The sequence below is a fragment of the Ptychodera flava genome, chromosome 20 (genome assembly GCF_041260155.1).
Source record: "Ptychodera flava strain L36383 chromosome 20, AS_Pfla_20210202, whole genome shotgun sequence".
In the NCBI taxonomy this organism is placed as follows: Eukaryota; Metazoa; Hemichordata; class Enteropneusta; family Ptychoderidae; genus Ptychodera; species Ptychodera flava.
The window spans coordinates 1,746,086-1,761,855 of record NC_091947.1 but is presented as its reverse complement, the minus strand read 5'-3'; the positions used below and the strand labels follow the sequence as shown (position 1 = coordinate 1,761,855).

The window sequence follows — 15,770 nt, the reverse complement described above, 5'->3', positions numbered from 1 at the left end:
GATGCATTTTAGGCAATGATGAGCCTGTGTCGAAATTCAAAAACACACTGACCCCCCATTTGGCATTTCAAAAACATATGGTGACCCCCATCACCAAAGTCAAAAACAGGGTGACCCCCCCATGAATCCACCGGTCCCCCCCGGCCGAAGAAACTGACCAGTCCCTAAGAATTATCGGAAAAACTATGGTCGTTCGTTTTTGTTTGTTTGTTTTTGTGTAGTTAAATAGAGCTTAACATTCAAGTTAAATCCGTGACAGCACGCTTCTTTGACTACCACGAAGTTATCGATGTTTCGCTAAAACTGTCATTCCACCTGTTCTCTCGTAGCCTCAAATCACAACAATTTTACAGTTTTTCAGTAAAGTATACTCTCAAAGATCGAGCATGCACAATTTTTCTGCGAATTCTGATATGATATTTTTATAATTAATTTACTCGAAATTCTTAGCCTCTATTATTGTGACTGAAGCGCTGTTTCATGCCCAATCCCTTTTTGTTTTGAAAACTAAAAGATATAATTTTCGCGAAAAGTTAGCACTGTTTCGGAAGAAAGGCCAAAGGCTCGTGACCTTATGGATTTATAACACACAAGGCATTCCTGCCTCATCTGGTTTTCAAACTCTTCTTACCGTAAAAAAGTACAAAGTGACAAGCCTCCCCTCTGTTTTACAAATTGTCATGATACATATTAATAGGTACAGACTTCTATGGGTTAGACAAATCTTAACCTTTCTCTGTTGTTATGAGTAGCCGTCAAACTGAAGACCTTGGATAACAGAGCAACTGATGATGAAATATCGTATAAAAATAATCTATTGTCTATTTCGTTGTTCGTCTGTCATTTGTGAAATTTCCATAACCTTAAAGCGTAGTCATGAAGATACCCTACAAACCCAACACGGAAGAATGCTAATTCGGAAAAGTATTTTATTCAAAGCTAGAGGTGTCCTCAACACAAACTAACGTGAGAAGACTTTCAAAATACACTCTGTAAGTTTCTGAATATATACAAATAAAAGCACGTTCGAAAATTGCGATTACAAACAATTATAGTTAAGAACTCTTCTTATTGTTCAAAGTTAACTTGCTCTGCCAGCCTCTTCTAGATTTGAACAGTCAATATCTAACGATGGATCGTTGAAAGATTTCTTAGATTGTAAGATTGTCTCCTCTTTTTCAAATGAAAACTGTCGTTATTATAAACTTCAAGTTTTGCCTTTTGTAGCTCACAGGTACGAAGGCGCTACCTTTAGATATCGTATTTGTTACCATTTCAGAAGTTAGCCTCATTATTCGGTATTTGGAAACATGTTGCTGAAATAGTAGTCAACGAAACATACCTTAAACCAACCTTAAAGACACAACAACTCTGAAAAAGCTGTTTGATAATGTCTTGTATTTACCTTGACTATATTGTTGGTGAGCGATTGATATTTTTGTGAAGAAAGTAGGATTGTTTGATGTTATGTGCCTGATGTATTCATCGGTGCTACTTGGATTTTATTTTCAAAAGGAGTAAATTTGCCCTTTAAATGGTTGTTGCTGATGCCGACAAATACTTTTACAAGACTTGGCATACGTTTTCTACTGTATAAAGACGTGAATTAAGGGAGCCTGTGTATCAAAAATGTCCTATTTTCTTTACGTAATTACATTACAGACAATTCACACATGTCATAGATACTTAATATATACACATATATACACATGAAGTATATATTAAGATGAGTTCCGCTCTAACTCTTTCTTAGCCATTGTAAGTGTTTAGATGTAAAGAAAACTACCCAACAAAGATAATCTGTACTCTTTCTGTGTTTAAAAAAACAAACAAAAATATTGTAACAACGCATTCATATTCATTAGAAAATATTCAGCTTAGTAGCTTGTGCATCATTCAACCACACCGGACTTTCACAAACCGTTGGTGCAGCCATGTCTTCAACTAATCCGAAATATTATCTCGATCGCCACGCAATATACTACTGGTACTGAGATAGGGAGCCCCGTTCGTGAAAACGTAAAACTATCATTTTGTTTCTATGATTCGGGAAACATTGGCCCCCTTCACCGACTTCTTTACCGTTAAAATACATCTGAGTAACGTAGGAACCAAGTGAATATGCAGGAAATAAAGAGAAGAAACGTCATCAATGACATATCTTTCCGTTTGGGAATTATGTCTAGGGGTATAGGTACTAAGGCAAACCAAACCTCCATGTATAAATGCAATGCAGCTCTATCAATAGAAATATGCCACGTGGAAAGATAGATCAAGCATATTAAAAAACAAATATTATTTCAGTTTGTGACGGACCTGCGTAAAATTATTCACGATAATCTATATGTTTACAAAGGGTAACATGTGAAGTGGTTCGATAGTTGCACTGCGTAGTTCCGTTTCACTGCCACTGAGTACAACATAGAAATGACTGTGTTATATACATACGTAAAACACAGTCGTGATTCCCAGAACTAAAAGGGAGATTGTCGTTCATGCACTTCAAATCATCTAACTACGTTCAGTATGGTTACTAATGACCCCTAACAACTTTAAAAACTATAACCCTCATATATGTGCAAGGTTCTGTATTTCAAAAATTTCGCAATATACATGTATAATTTTCTGTAACTATTAGTGCTATCCATGCGTTTCAAGCAGTAATGAAAATCATGTAAAATAATGAAGTATGTTTTTTCCTAGAATTCCAACTAGACAATGAAGTTGCATGTTGGCCCAGAGGCCAGTCCTCTAGTTCTTAAACGATTCGTATTAAAATTAAGTTTCTTTGTAATTTTATGACACTACTTTCCTCAGTGAAAATGACAAGCTTGATGACGTTTCACATAAAATCCATCCGTGACTTTGTTCTAAATCTTATTCATATTTACCGATTACGATGTTCACAGAATAAACAAATCGAAGAGAATCACCATTTCATTTCAGCACTGTATTGTTGTGTATTACATGGCCTTTTCCGTATATTGATATTACTACCGATTGAAATTGACTTAATATACATTGTACTGTCCATTATCAGATATTGGTTTGAGTGGTCAGGATGCAGCAATGCGATATTTTTTTCATACTTCTGCGTGAGTGAGCGAAGCGTGCATACTTTCCCCGACAAACTCAAGCCTCATATTACTTTTTATTTATGTAAATATTCTTGCAAGGGCAGCTAAGCTAGAAAGATGTCTCATTCAGCCGACGTTTTAAAAATGTTGATCTCTATCAACTCCAAAGATGCAATTATTTCTTTAAAGGATGCTTTCTTGCCTCCATGGTCTTAAAAAGCTGCCCGTGAATAGATAAATAAAATGATACACCTATTTTTGTTATTTAAAAATAACATACCCTGTTTAGATACACGAAAGTCTATTAAACAAATAAAAATGTAGTGAGCCACATCAGCTCACAACTTGATCCGTCGCTTGAGGGCGATCTTGCCCTACCTTTCTGCGAGGAGCGCCCTCGAGCGACGGTTCTTCAGGTTGAAACTGACAGTCCACTTTAGTAAAAGCTTGTAAATTCTATGGAGTGTAAACCTTTTCTTTGCACTTTTAAAATAAAGAATCCCTCATTAAAATATGGACGGGCTATAAGATGCAGCACCAACTGAAGTCTTTGATTCGTCCATGGATGTAGAGCTGATGCCATGATTCGGGATCACTAAGCTGATCTTGTAGATCTTGAATGATGTTAGGCAACGTTTTTAGATTCCTTGCATTTCTATGTCAGAGATTGTCAATTGGGACTTCTTGTTGTTGCCATAAAAATCTCTGTAAAATAAATACAGGTGTCCTTTCTGTAAGTATTGTACTTATGGTAAATGTATGTATGTATGTATGTATGTATGTATGTATGTATGTATGTATGTATGTCAGTCTATGTATCCATGTATCAATGTATCTATCTAGGTATCTATCTAGGTATGTGTTATATGTATGCAATATACAGGTGTGTGCGTGATCCTGCTCTAAAATTGATGGACGGCTTTAAAATGGAGAAATATCTTTCTGTGTGCAATGGGTATGCAAGATAAGCCATGCTGGGCTTAAAACACATATTTTATTTTCCTTAACACGGGCATTCCATGCTCTTGCAAGACGAGATAGAAAAAATCGGAAGTGTAATCGGTATCATGTGCTCATGCATTAAGATCGATTATAGTGTGCATGCCCTTCAGAAAGGAATGGAGCATGCACTTGTTCGGACTAAAGTGAGACATGAAGGATAAGTCATAACACTGTACAACGCTTAAGCCAGATAGTTTCGTAGGTGTTTCTTGGTGTAGGTTACAATGACATAACAGTAAAACAGTACACGGGTCAATTCAAGCTAAGACAAAGACTCAAATTTAAAAAAAATACCGTGTTACGCGGAAATTTTATTGGCGTTCTGCACGCACACTAACATTTATTCCAATGGTAGCTACGTGTAAGTATTCCCCACATTGATTCTCTACGACTAAGAATTACGAAAAGATGAAGACAAAGAGAAAAAATGAATGCACCTTTTGTTGCCCAATATTTCCATCTGCCATGCATTTAACTGTTAGCTGTAAACCACACATCGTCACACGTAGAATAACAAGAGGTTGAATGAAAGATGGGAGAGAGACAAAGAACAAACCAATATATCATTAGTACAAAGGGGACAAAAACACGCAATCATTGACAATGAAGTTTAATTAAAAGAGAATAAACTAAGAGACAAAATATTACTGTAAATACTACCATCATAAACTTAGGGTCATTGATAATACTATATTATAATCGAACCACAATCTGAAACTGAATAGTACGTCTAAGTCTGTGCATTGGATTTTGAAAGTGAATGATTGAAAGATCGTTGAGGAAAATTTGAGCAAAGTTACTTTCGAGGCGCATACTACTTATACTACCTTAAAATTACAGGAGTGCATTTCGTTAATTACTCCTGGTATCGCTAATTTTGCAAAAACACTAACAGTATTGGCATACGTTGCCCACTCCAACACATGTCAAACCTTGGAACGTTCAGAAATTACATGTTCTCACTGTGAATAATCCCTCTTGGGATTCAATGGTTCAGCCCTAAAACGTCATGGCCTGGCAAGGCTCAGAAAATGGTGATCTTTTCTACTGACAGTTTTCAAAGTTAGTTCACTGATTCATAATAGCGTAAATTCAGTGACAAATTATGCATAGATCAATTGTAGCCTCATAAATCGAGGAACATTTTGATCAAACCTCACATACTAAAATTAAAAGAACGGCCACTTCAGATCTCTTCAATTTGTTGCCCGAGTTGCATCAAAATGTTTTAAGAAAAAAAAAGCGCTGTACTTACACTGGACCTGCTGCAACCTTGTTACTGTGGCAGAGAAAAAATAGGCCATGTTAGCACATAAATTACTAATTAAATTGACATTTCAAGATTGTTTATTTCACAGCCGTGTTGCAAAGCGACAAAAAATAGAGTCCAACTAAGACATGCTGAACATGTCCTTCAGGAGTTATCTTTTACTTTTTCCTTATCCTGGCAAAATCAATCTCCTGCGCCTTAAAACGTTGGTTACAATTCCCTCAAATTATCAAAATCATTATATCCTCAAAGGTTTGATAATTTTGAATGTTACAGGAAAACATTGATCTCTATCATAATGACAAAATTCAGCTTTTGTCTGTCGCCTTACGACTTACTTGGTGAGAACACAAGCAGCGTTCTGAGTCTCAAACTCTCAAAGCAATTTAAACAGATTGAAGTATCAAATTTACTGGGCATCACTAGAACTTCTACAAAATTTTTGATATGCTTGCTTCACGAGATGATTAAACTCAGGTGTGTAACACAATTAACTTTTATTGAACGGTTCGATAAATATCGCATGCCACACACATGTTACACTTATCCTGAGTATTCAATATGTATTTTGACTGATTATTGAGTAATATGTGATTGCTACCGTTGCAGTAATTGTGCCGAACGGAATCGTCGGCTGAAGGTTTATTTTTACAATGGTTGCCAGCATGCCTGCAATGTCATGGAATTTTGTACCGCCAATGTGGCGAATTTGTGGAGCACATATACAAGCAAAGCAAAACGTGCGAGGCACACATTACAATTTTATTTGCGGGTGGTGAAATATGCGATAAATGTCTGGTCAGCAATAGAAAAGTATGACTTGCAATACTCACTTGAAAGGCGCCCCCTGTCCATACTCAGGATAACTGTAAGAAAGCAACAAAAACTCACGTCTGAATAACTATATTATGAGTATGCGTAGACATATTCACTTTATGTTGATTGGTCTTTACAATCTTTGAAGTGCCTCGCCTTGTACAACGGTCTTTTACAAGTTTTGATCGCGTTAACCCTAGTTATTTATGTACATGTTAACAAAACCATTACAACAATTTTCAACGTGAAAATATAAAAACGCGGCGAGTAAGAAAAATACTGGATGAATGTTAAACTATTTATCAGTACGATTGGTTTGATCCATGTAGTAATACTGACGTCTCTCTCAAAATATACCTTACAATTAATCGTTTGTACAATAAGAAATGAATGAACTCACGTTTGCAGCTCCATCGTACTGAAAGAAAAGGAAATTAAACAAATAAAGTTATTTTATTGGCTGATAAGGCAAATATCTGAAAGAATGTATCGTGCAATTTCTGGCCCTTTTCAAAACATGGTTTCAATTTGTCGGTCAAATGCATTATTGTCACCGTAATAGCAGACGCCAGTGTTTCTTTGCTGACGACTCAAATAGGTATGGTTAACGAATTAAATATGGATTGAATGCCAAACTTTTAGGAATCTAATAGCAGTGATAGGTATTAGAGTGAAATTCAACACTCTAAAACTGTTTTCATGGATTTGCGAGTCACAGTTATCGGTGCTTTATTAATACTTTCCTTCAATGGCCCTTAGGTAATAACAATAAAGTATGATGTATCCATTTCATACTGCAATCAGTCAATCATTTCCTAATATAAATACTTACTCGCTGTGAGAGTCCGCTGTTTTCATTCTCCTGAAGAACTTGGCCAGCTTTATGCCAAAGATTATACTTGGCATGAAGAAGAACACATACCATCCATTTATAAACCAGAATGCATTCTGTTAGGGAGTTGAAAAGAGAACGGTGTTACTCTGAAATTGCTGTAATAATTTGAAACGCATCTGTTTTAAAAATTTACTGCATTGAAAATGCATCGTTGGCGTGTTCTAAAAACCTTGGGAAGTGAAGATCAGCAATCGTAGTGCTAAATGACCCAGCTACCTGAAATTTTGCCGATATTTGAAGACAGAACCGTGGGCGCACATTAGGGGGGATTAATGATAACGTAGCCATTTGCATACACTGGGTGGGGACTTTAAATTCTCATAGCATCGCTTGGACCATATGATAAATTTGAATAATCATGTTGGGCAATTTTGCGACATATGCAAAGAGGGGTCAAATGGTCGTACAGGGAACACATTTTGTAACATACGCGTTCTCCGACAAGAAACGGAACCTTTTTTCAGTTTATTTTCCACTCGTTTAGTCGCTATGTATTCACAGACATCACATGCAAGATTCAATGACAATGAAAGCCTGAAACATGGTAAAATTATGGGATTCTTGGACCAAACACGGTACGTCCGATCAGTAGCGTGGCTTTTTTTATATTGCATACTAGATTTACTATAATCCGGCCTTTGTAAGGGAAATTCCTGTTTCAAAATGGCCGCTTTCCTCACATTATCTCCATGGGGAAAACTAAATTTTCAACCTCCACAAAAACAAGACGGTGCCCCGAACTTCATGTACCGCACAAACTTAGAATTAATAATTGCGAGCAGCGCACAAGAACAAGTATCAGTATCTAAAAAACTATCTCGAGGCGGATGCTACTTGAAGTCGTTTTGTGATTGTTATTCGTTTGTTTACGTGGTCGTGCTTCCGAACTTGTCGCATGCCCTATCAAAGCACACGCAGCATGTACCGTTTTATATACCGAATACAAGTCGTTATTGGTGGGCCATTAACCATATCACGCTACACCCTTCTTTTAACACATACGCGAATAAGATGGCGATTGAAATAAACTCACAAATGGATCCAAGAACGAACGGCAAATCAGGTTGAAGATGTTATCTATGACATTTTTCACTGGTTTGCATTTGCCGATGTCTTTTCCGATCTGCAAGCAACAATGGTGTTGAGAAATGTAGATATCAAGTCATACATTTACTTTAGTAGTGCTACTCTGTATATTTGCCAATACAGTACTATCTGTCAAAAATAAATATCGGCCGATTTATTATTGAAACGTCATTCAAATATACAATGTACATATTTTGTACAAGTCATTTTGAACGTTAACAGGGGTTTAACTATTTCATGATTTTACGTCATTTAATTAACTTGCCCGTTTGATTTGGAATTCGGTGAAGTAAGATAAAATATCCATAACTTACACGGCATTCGAACATAATAATTAGATACAAAGAAATATCTCTTACAGAAGTACTGAACTTGTACAGTAAAATAACTGTGAACGATATGCACTAAATGTTCGATGTTAGAAAGTTGCTTATAAGCCTTTGAATGTTTACTTACACTCTTCTCCACATACTGCGAAAACTGGTCGAGGGTGGACTTGATGCGTTCTTTGTACTTTTCGACTTCCTTTTGTAAAGATAGGAATAAAAACATTCGTCAAAAAGCATAACATGCTCGACTGTGGTCAAATCTCCGTCAAACCAAAACAACGATTTAGTAAAGTAATTGGTGAGCGTCTGCGAGGTCTTGGAATACTTGAAAGGTATCGCACTTTACAATGAAGATGTATCTAGAAAGCTAGATCTCATTCTGTCATTTTAGACAGCACATATAGCTTCATACATCTCATGGTCAAATTTTCAGAATCTAGAATATTCATTGCATTGTTTTGCTGACCAGATTTGCTAACCTAAAGGACGACATGATGAAATGTGCTGTAAACACTTCCTGCGCAGTATGAACAACAATTTTTTAAAAAGAAGTTAACAAATATGAAACCTGATACACTTACGTCATCTACTACGTCCTTTATATCATTTTGTTCGAAATAATCATCAGCGACATTTCCTTTATTTATAGCATCATCAACGCTGGGCTAAGAAGAAAATGGGATTTAACCAGGTAATAGTAAAATGAAAACTTAATTCCATCATGACTGTACAGAAAATAATTCCTACAATCGGTGTACCCGTACTTCTAGCTTTTGTATATAAGTCGGGGCATTATGTGAAGAGAAGTGTTTAGGATATTTGAGTACAGTATCATTTTTACAGTATCATTTTTCCTCTCTATATTGTTCCTTAATATTCACATGGGCCAAATCTTAGACCTATAATTTTGTAATGCACAAATACAAGAAATATAGTTTTTTCAGCCCGCATATTAGGTAACTAAAGGATTCATTCAGAGTTTTACTTTATAACATTGATTTAATGTATAGCAAAACAACATTTGAATTGTATGCAGGGGATTATGTCCTCTTAAAATGCACCAGGTGCCTAACCGAATGCAAAAAGTCACATGATGAAAACTTACATCTATTGCGCCTGCATCTACTTTGAAAGCTTTTATTTCAGCATCAACAGCATCCTGAAATAAAATACCAACATTTCAGTGAAAAGAACGTTAAAATATTCCACATTTCCTCAGAAATATATGCAGTTTCTCGTGAATACCTTAGACTATATCATTTTAAACAAATAATGTAGTATGTTTGTCTCCGTATTATAAAACAGCATCACTGAGATGACCACTTAGATTAGCGACAAGTGCAATCATCCTTGGCATGTGTTTCCAAATGCACTGTCGGCATAATGAACCTTTAGATTAAGGTGAGTCAGGTTATTCTTATTCTTCTATTGACTGGTATTGGATATAAGATATTTGAATACAAATACTGTAAAGTGGACTGAATACCTGCCACTCACGAACGAAATGTGGATATACTGTGGTAGCATTTGACAACGTTCTTGTCTGATTGAAGATTACATGACTTACCGGACTTTGCTTGATAAATTGGATATCAAAGTTATCATAATGATTTTAGACAAATTTAAACACGCGGCTAAACAGTCGATACAATGGGTGTCACAGTTCTAAGTTTTGAATAACCTCTGTAGACATTATTGAATGTCACTTATGACAGAAATACTGGCAACACTGCACAACTGCAACAACTTGTCAGGTCCCTTTTTCGACCATGTTGCTTATGGTTACCGAGGTAGGTTATTTCGATAAGTCGAATGTTGTAAACTGTTAGACCGCTGTTCGGTACGACAATCACAGTATATTAATCTGTTATAGTGAGACACTTTGATTTACCATTTCTCCTTGGTACCAACGACGTTGGCCATATAGACATGACATGATGGTAAGTTTTTTTTATTATAAGGCGATTATATACTGTGTTCTGTGTTCGAACAGTGAAGGTTTCAGATTAAATGTGAACAGCTAGGCCGTGTTGACATTCTGTTGTTTGTTGCGTATAATGTAATTACACTAAGCCCTGATCTATGTATGTGATTCCATTAAAAATATACAACGATGAGAGGTCCGAGTTTCATTCAAATGAGATTTGCGCCTGTGTTCTGTTATATATAACTCTCGTGATATATATAATGTTGTGTTTGGCCTCATAGCTCTGACTTATAGCACAGAGCTTTAGTTATCAATTGGGTTGGTACTGCTATCACGTTCGTCAACCTGGAAAGGGGTACTTGCTTATTCGGGCAGGGATCCTCCTTAACCCCTTGACTACCAAGGCCAATGTATTCCTATATACCAGGCCCCTTATGTAAATATTGATAAAATCTTGGTTGTGGTCATTGCATGAACACTGCTTAGAGTAAAAATTAAGTAAGTACCAATAAACCATATATTTTCTGAATCAGCATGAAATTTTCAACTTTTTCATACATAAGTTTTGTATTTCCAGGTCACGTGACTGATCACATGACACATCACGTGACCAGAGTTAGCAAAGAATATGAATATTTGTAGCATCAGGACGTGTTTTGAACCCATAAAATGACGCAAATTTGAATACAGTTGCAATTTTCGTGGCATTGTCTTTACACATATGTAATATTAACTACCCTTTACTTATTTATAGATGTACCTATTCAAGATTTTTCTCAAAAAAGGCAGAGTAAATGAACCACAAACATCAGCATCTGACATGATTCTGTATTTGAAAATCAACACATTTTATATTTGTAAACACCTGCCTTATGTCTTCCTTCAGAAGCAATCATTTAAAATGGTTATTATTTATCGAAAAATAATTCATAATATTTAAAAATACATTTTAGGGAACAACATATCAAATGACCAAACACATGACCAGTCATGTGACCAATCATATTGATAATATGGCTGCTATAAAAGTTCACTGGCTTATAGTAAAAAATTGTATTTCCTCTAGTTTCATTCACGAATATTGCTGTTAACAGAACATATTTACATATAAATCATTTGTTTTCAATAAATAAACATTTCATTTCATTAAAAAAACAAACCATAAACATCTTCGCGATCGTCCGTACTTCTGAAAACTGTAAACAATCAGCGCGACGCTTCTGTGATCAGTCTGACCTTTTAGGGTCGAGGTCATGGGTCACGACATTTGCTTCCGGATTTTGGCCATACTCGGACGTACGGGGGCGCAATCACATTCAGGCCAGATCGGAATACATCAATCTATAGTTGCGCTGCGTGCCGACGCCAAAATTACGGGATTTTTAGCGACAAAAACGAAGCAAATACGCCTATTTAACTGTGCCGGATATTTCCGGCACTCAAGGTATATGGTAATTCAATATGGCGCCGGATATATCCGGCGCCATAGGTAGTCAAGGGGTTAAAGGGAGATTATACTACGCCGACCATACGTACAAAGCCGTGTGGACTCCATGATGCCTTTTAATTCACCATGCTCCTTATATGATCAACACCTTATCTGCTAATTCACCATGCTCCTTATATGATCAACACCTTATCTGCATCTTTTGACCGTCGATATAATACTAACGTTAAACGGTGCGACATAGTCGAGGACAAATGGAACCACTGCCAAAGCCTGTGTTACGGAAAGATTTACTACTGAAATAGATATGGATATTATCATTTGACAAAAAGATGTTCATGTAACAACCTCGTTCAGTTCTCGAAGTATTTTTGTATTATTTTGCCAATTTGAATGGGATGCTTGGTGCAATCGAGATGAAAACCAACGACAAGAAGGTCCAAATTTCTTGTATTCCATGTAACGTTCTACTATGAGGACAGTGACAGCTAATACAGCTGTTCACGCAAAAAAGATATATTTTAAGCGATCGGGCCGGTGAATTTCAATTCTTTTTCTGAGGGCAACCCTTCGAATTGAATATGAAGTATTGTTCGATTGTTTTTTCGGAGTATACCGATGGAAAGCCGTCAAAGAGTAGGCAAAGGATGAAAGTGGGGACTTTGCAGTGAGGAGAGGGAGCAGGGAGATTTCATGGCAGGTATTGGGGAGAGCTAGGGAAGATATAATGAGCGTGTGGGCAGACTTTTCAAACAGTAGCAGGAGGAGTGGTCCGAACCGCTATTATTTTCCCCCTCCAAATTTTTATTTTGTTCAAAATGCTTTATAATGATATGGGTTTTTTTTAAATAACACACCTCTGAGTATGATGTCTTCAAATCGCCTGGTTTACCGCCCTAGTGAGAAGCCCACAACGCAAGATACATGTAGCGCATATGGCGCCGTACAACATGTTCTCAGAATGGAAATAGTCCATCAATAGGCGACCACGTTGGGAAAACTTCCGCCTCAACAAGTTCACGCACACACAGACACAGACTCACTCAGACGCACGCACACATACATACAGACACACACACACACAAATAATCCGTTTTAACCATTCCATTCGATATTTCTGAATAATGAAACTTGCAAACTCGCGCAAAAACAATGCACGTAGGCAACAGTTGTTGACGAACGCATAGATGAAATGAAATTATGTTTTTAGCAAACATACCCTCTGCGCCACCATTGGCTCAACTACGCTCGTCTGAAAGTCCCTCACGGCAGCCGCTTGACCCAACAGTGCTGTTTCGTCAGGTCCCGAAAGCTGATAATTAATAATTCAAAAGGTGATAATGTTTATCAGTAAGTCATTAAATTTTTGGCATATCCGCAGGGTAATTAATTGCAGACTATGTACACTTGAATCGCTTAGTGTCTTTTTTTTACAGAGTGTATACTGGTTACTTCCCTCAAAGGAAATATGGTAATCATGTTCATCCGCATTGTGAAGATTTCCGTTCTGTTTTTTTCTATGGAATGAATGAATACAGTGCACTAAGTACTGCAAAGAGGCATTTTGACAAAGTTGCGCAAGAATAAAACGTTTATTACCAGGTATATTCGAAGTAATGTTTCATCTTGGTAAGTGTTGTTTCCCTGGCTTGATTTTAAAGAAAACCTTACAAATAATGTAAAGGCTTTTGTCTCAAGGCATTTAATTAGTAAGTGTAAACTTGACACATTTTTATGGGAAAATGGAAATATAAAAATGTGGACTAACTGCATGAGCTGCGACGTAGTCTTCTATGTCTTGAGCTAGTTGAATGATACTATCTTCATATGTAGCGGGTAAAAGATCTTTTGCAAGCTGTAAAGATGAAGAAAGAGACATGAATGTAAAACTTTACCGTTTCATTAACACGCAAGTATTGATGCAAGTAGGGTGACTGATGTCTTATGCATAAACTTATAAATCAGCAATACGATTGACCAGTCGTGAAACAAATCTCATCTTGATTTATAAGGACAAACTCTACTCAAGAAGTATCGTCATTTCCCCATGTATATATATAGCGGTGAAAACGAAATATTATGGGGAAACTTGGCGTATCTTGTTCTACTTTTTGAGATACATTACGCGGAAAGACATACCATTCCTTGATTTTATACAACCAAGGGTACTTTGTGACAATGTACGGCCTTCAACAAAGCAGAGAGCTGATGAAACTTAAAGTATCGCCATGTACTTTGTTAGAGTGTGACGAAAATAACAGTCATAAAATAGTTTTTTCTTACAGTGAACATGGAATTCGCATTAGCAGACACTGCACTACACATGACTACTCCTGAATCTTAAACATGTTCAGAAACTTCATGTTTGTACCTGACTTTGTCGCAGAGGTTAAGATATTCTGTGTAAAGTTTGAAAATGCTTAAGGCGCCGTTTGTGCAGTAAGGAAATTTGACAATCTAAATACCTCTGCTTCATAGGGTCCCCAAGCTATGTTATCCACATTTGCAGCCTTAAAATCATTCAGACTTGACTCTGTGTCTGGTGACATGATTTCGATATCGCTTAGGTCAATATCACTGGTCAAATCATCGAATTGATCGTCCTTTAAATACTGAAAAGAAGTCCATGATACACAATAAATATGTTGTCATAGCGACAGAAACAACAAAGATGACATATATATATATATATATATATATATATATATATATATATATATATATATATATATATATATATATATATATATACATATATATATATATATATATATATATTAAAGATGACATATATGTATATATATATGTATATATATGTATATATGTGTGTGTGTGTGTGTGTGTGTGTGTGTGTGTGTGAGGGGGGGGGGTGAAAATGAAAATTGCAGAAGTACAGCAGTTTAGAGAAGTATGCAACCTTCAATGCAGATAGAAAGCTTTTAGCACAGTGTCATTTTCCCAACGTTCAATGTTTTCTAACGAACATAATACTACTTTTCAGTTTTAAGAAATTGTGTCTTTTCAAATTCTTATAACTTGTAAAGGAATCACAAACATACCTGATCAAAGTCAGTGTATTTACTGATGTTGAAAAAGCTCTGCAGATGAAAAGCTGTGTACGATGTAGCACCGTCTTCACAGTCCCTGAAATCAATTTTGAAAATATGTAAGCTATTGGTAGTCGTATTTATACTATCCTAAGTCACTCATATATGTATGCTGATATCGCATTGAAATAAATGTGTGGAACAAAACTGGTGTCTCCATAGCCTATTGACGAATTAGTGACTTCAAAATGTTGGCATCATCGAGCGAGTCAAAAGGCCTACAGCAGGATTTCATTTTCCACGTTTATGCCAGAAATAAGATTGCATTATGTCCAGAGACGTGCTTACTTTCAGATGACAGTTCATCTGTGTTTATGCGACAAGTGTTGCAAGGCAAAACTTATCGTGCGTGAAGCTACGAAAAACGTAAAAAGAGCGGCTAGACATGTTGTAATGTCACTGTAGCGGAGCAAATAAAACTGGGAAGAGGCCATTGTGATTTTAACAGTTTGAACGACTTCAAACACAAATGTTGTCGTACACTGCCCTGTAGAAGTACCAAGTGCTGTGACAAATACATAATTCCAAATACTTACTCAAGAGCACCGGAAACCGTCAACTCTATGCTACCATCCTTCAGTAACATTTTAGCTAGGTAATATCCGTCACTGCCCATGAACCCATCTGGATTGTCGATTGTCTATGGGAAGGATGCAAATTATCGATGTTGTGCCAGTTGTCGTATTTGTTCATCTTGAACACTGGTAGGTGGTAAGTGCGGCAAATTTTAACTGATGAACGTTTTTCAAAATATTTTTTTTTAATTGCTCAATTGAGAACGAACTTTAAAAACAGACTACATTTCTCTCTCTCT

At 36.4% G+C, this 15,770-nt stretch overlaps 1 protein-coding gene across 2 annotated transcripts in view; it reads right to left on the bottom strand.

Annotated features, from left to right (window-relative positions):
* Positions 1–915: 915 nt before the first annotated feature.
* The window catches only part of LOC139119734 (prominin-1-A-like), a 53,186-nt gene continuing 38,331 nt past the window's right edge, over positions 916–15,770 (bottom strand). The window contains exons 14-28 of one of the 2 annotated variants that reach the window (XM_070683608.1): positions 15,493–15,596; positions 14,909–14,993; positions 14,315–14,461; positions 13,618–13,704; positions 13,069–13,161; positions 9,581–9,634; positions 9,057–9,140; positions 8,603–8,671; positions 8,094–8,183; positions 6,998–7,113; positions 6,566–6,583; positions 6,183–6,215; positions 5,335–5,358; positions 4,517–4,561; positions 916–3,782 (exon numbers count right to left, since the gene is read on the bottom strand). In XM_070683608.1, the coding sequence (XP_070539709.1) occupies positions 4,558–4,561; positions 5,335–5,358; positions 6,183–6,215; positions 6,566–6,583; positions 6,998–7,113; positions 8,094–8,183; positions 8,603–8,671; positions 9,057–9,140; positions 9,581–9,634; positions 13,069–13,161; positions 13,618–13,704; positions 14,315–14,461; positions 14,909–14,993; positions 15,493–15,596 (1,008 nt within the window). In that variant the 3' untranslated portion in view covers positions 916–3,782; positions 4,517–4,557. The remainder of the gene's footprint in view (positions 3,783–4,516; positions 4,562–5,334; positions 5,359–6,182; positions 6,216–6,565; positions 6,584–6,997; positions 7,114–8,093; positions 8,184–8,602; positions 8,672–9,056; positions 9,141–9,580; positions 9,635–13,068; positions 13,162–13,617; positions 13,705–14,314; positions 14,462–14,908; positions 14,994–15,492; positions 15,597–15,770) is intronic. The other variant, XM_070683607.1, reaches the window with a different exon arrangement.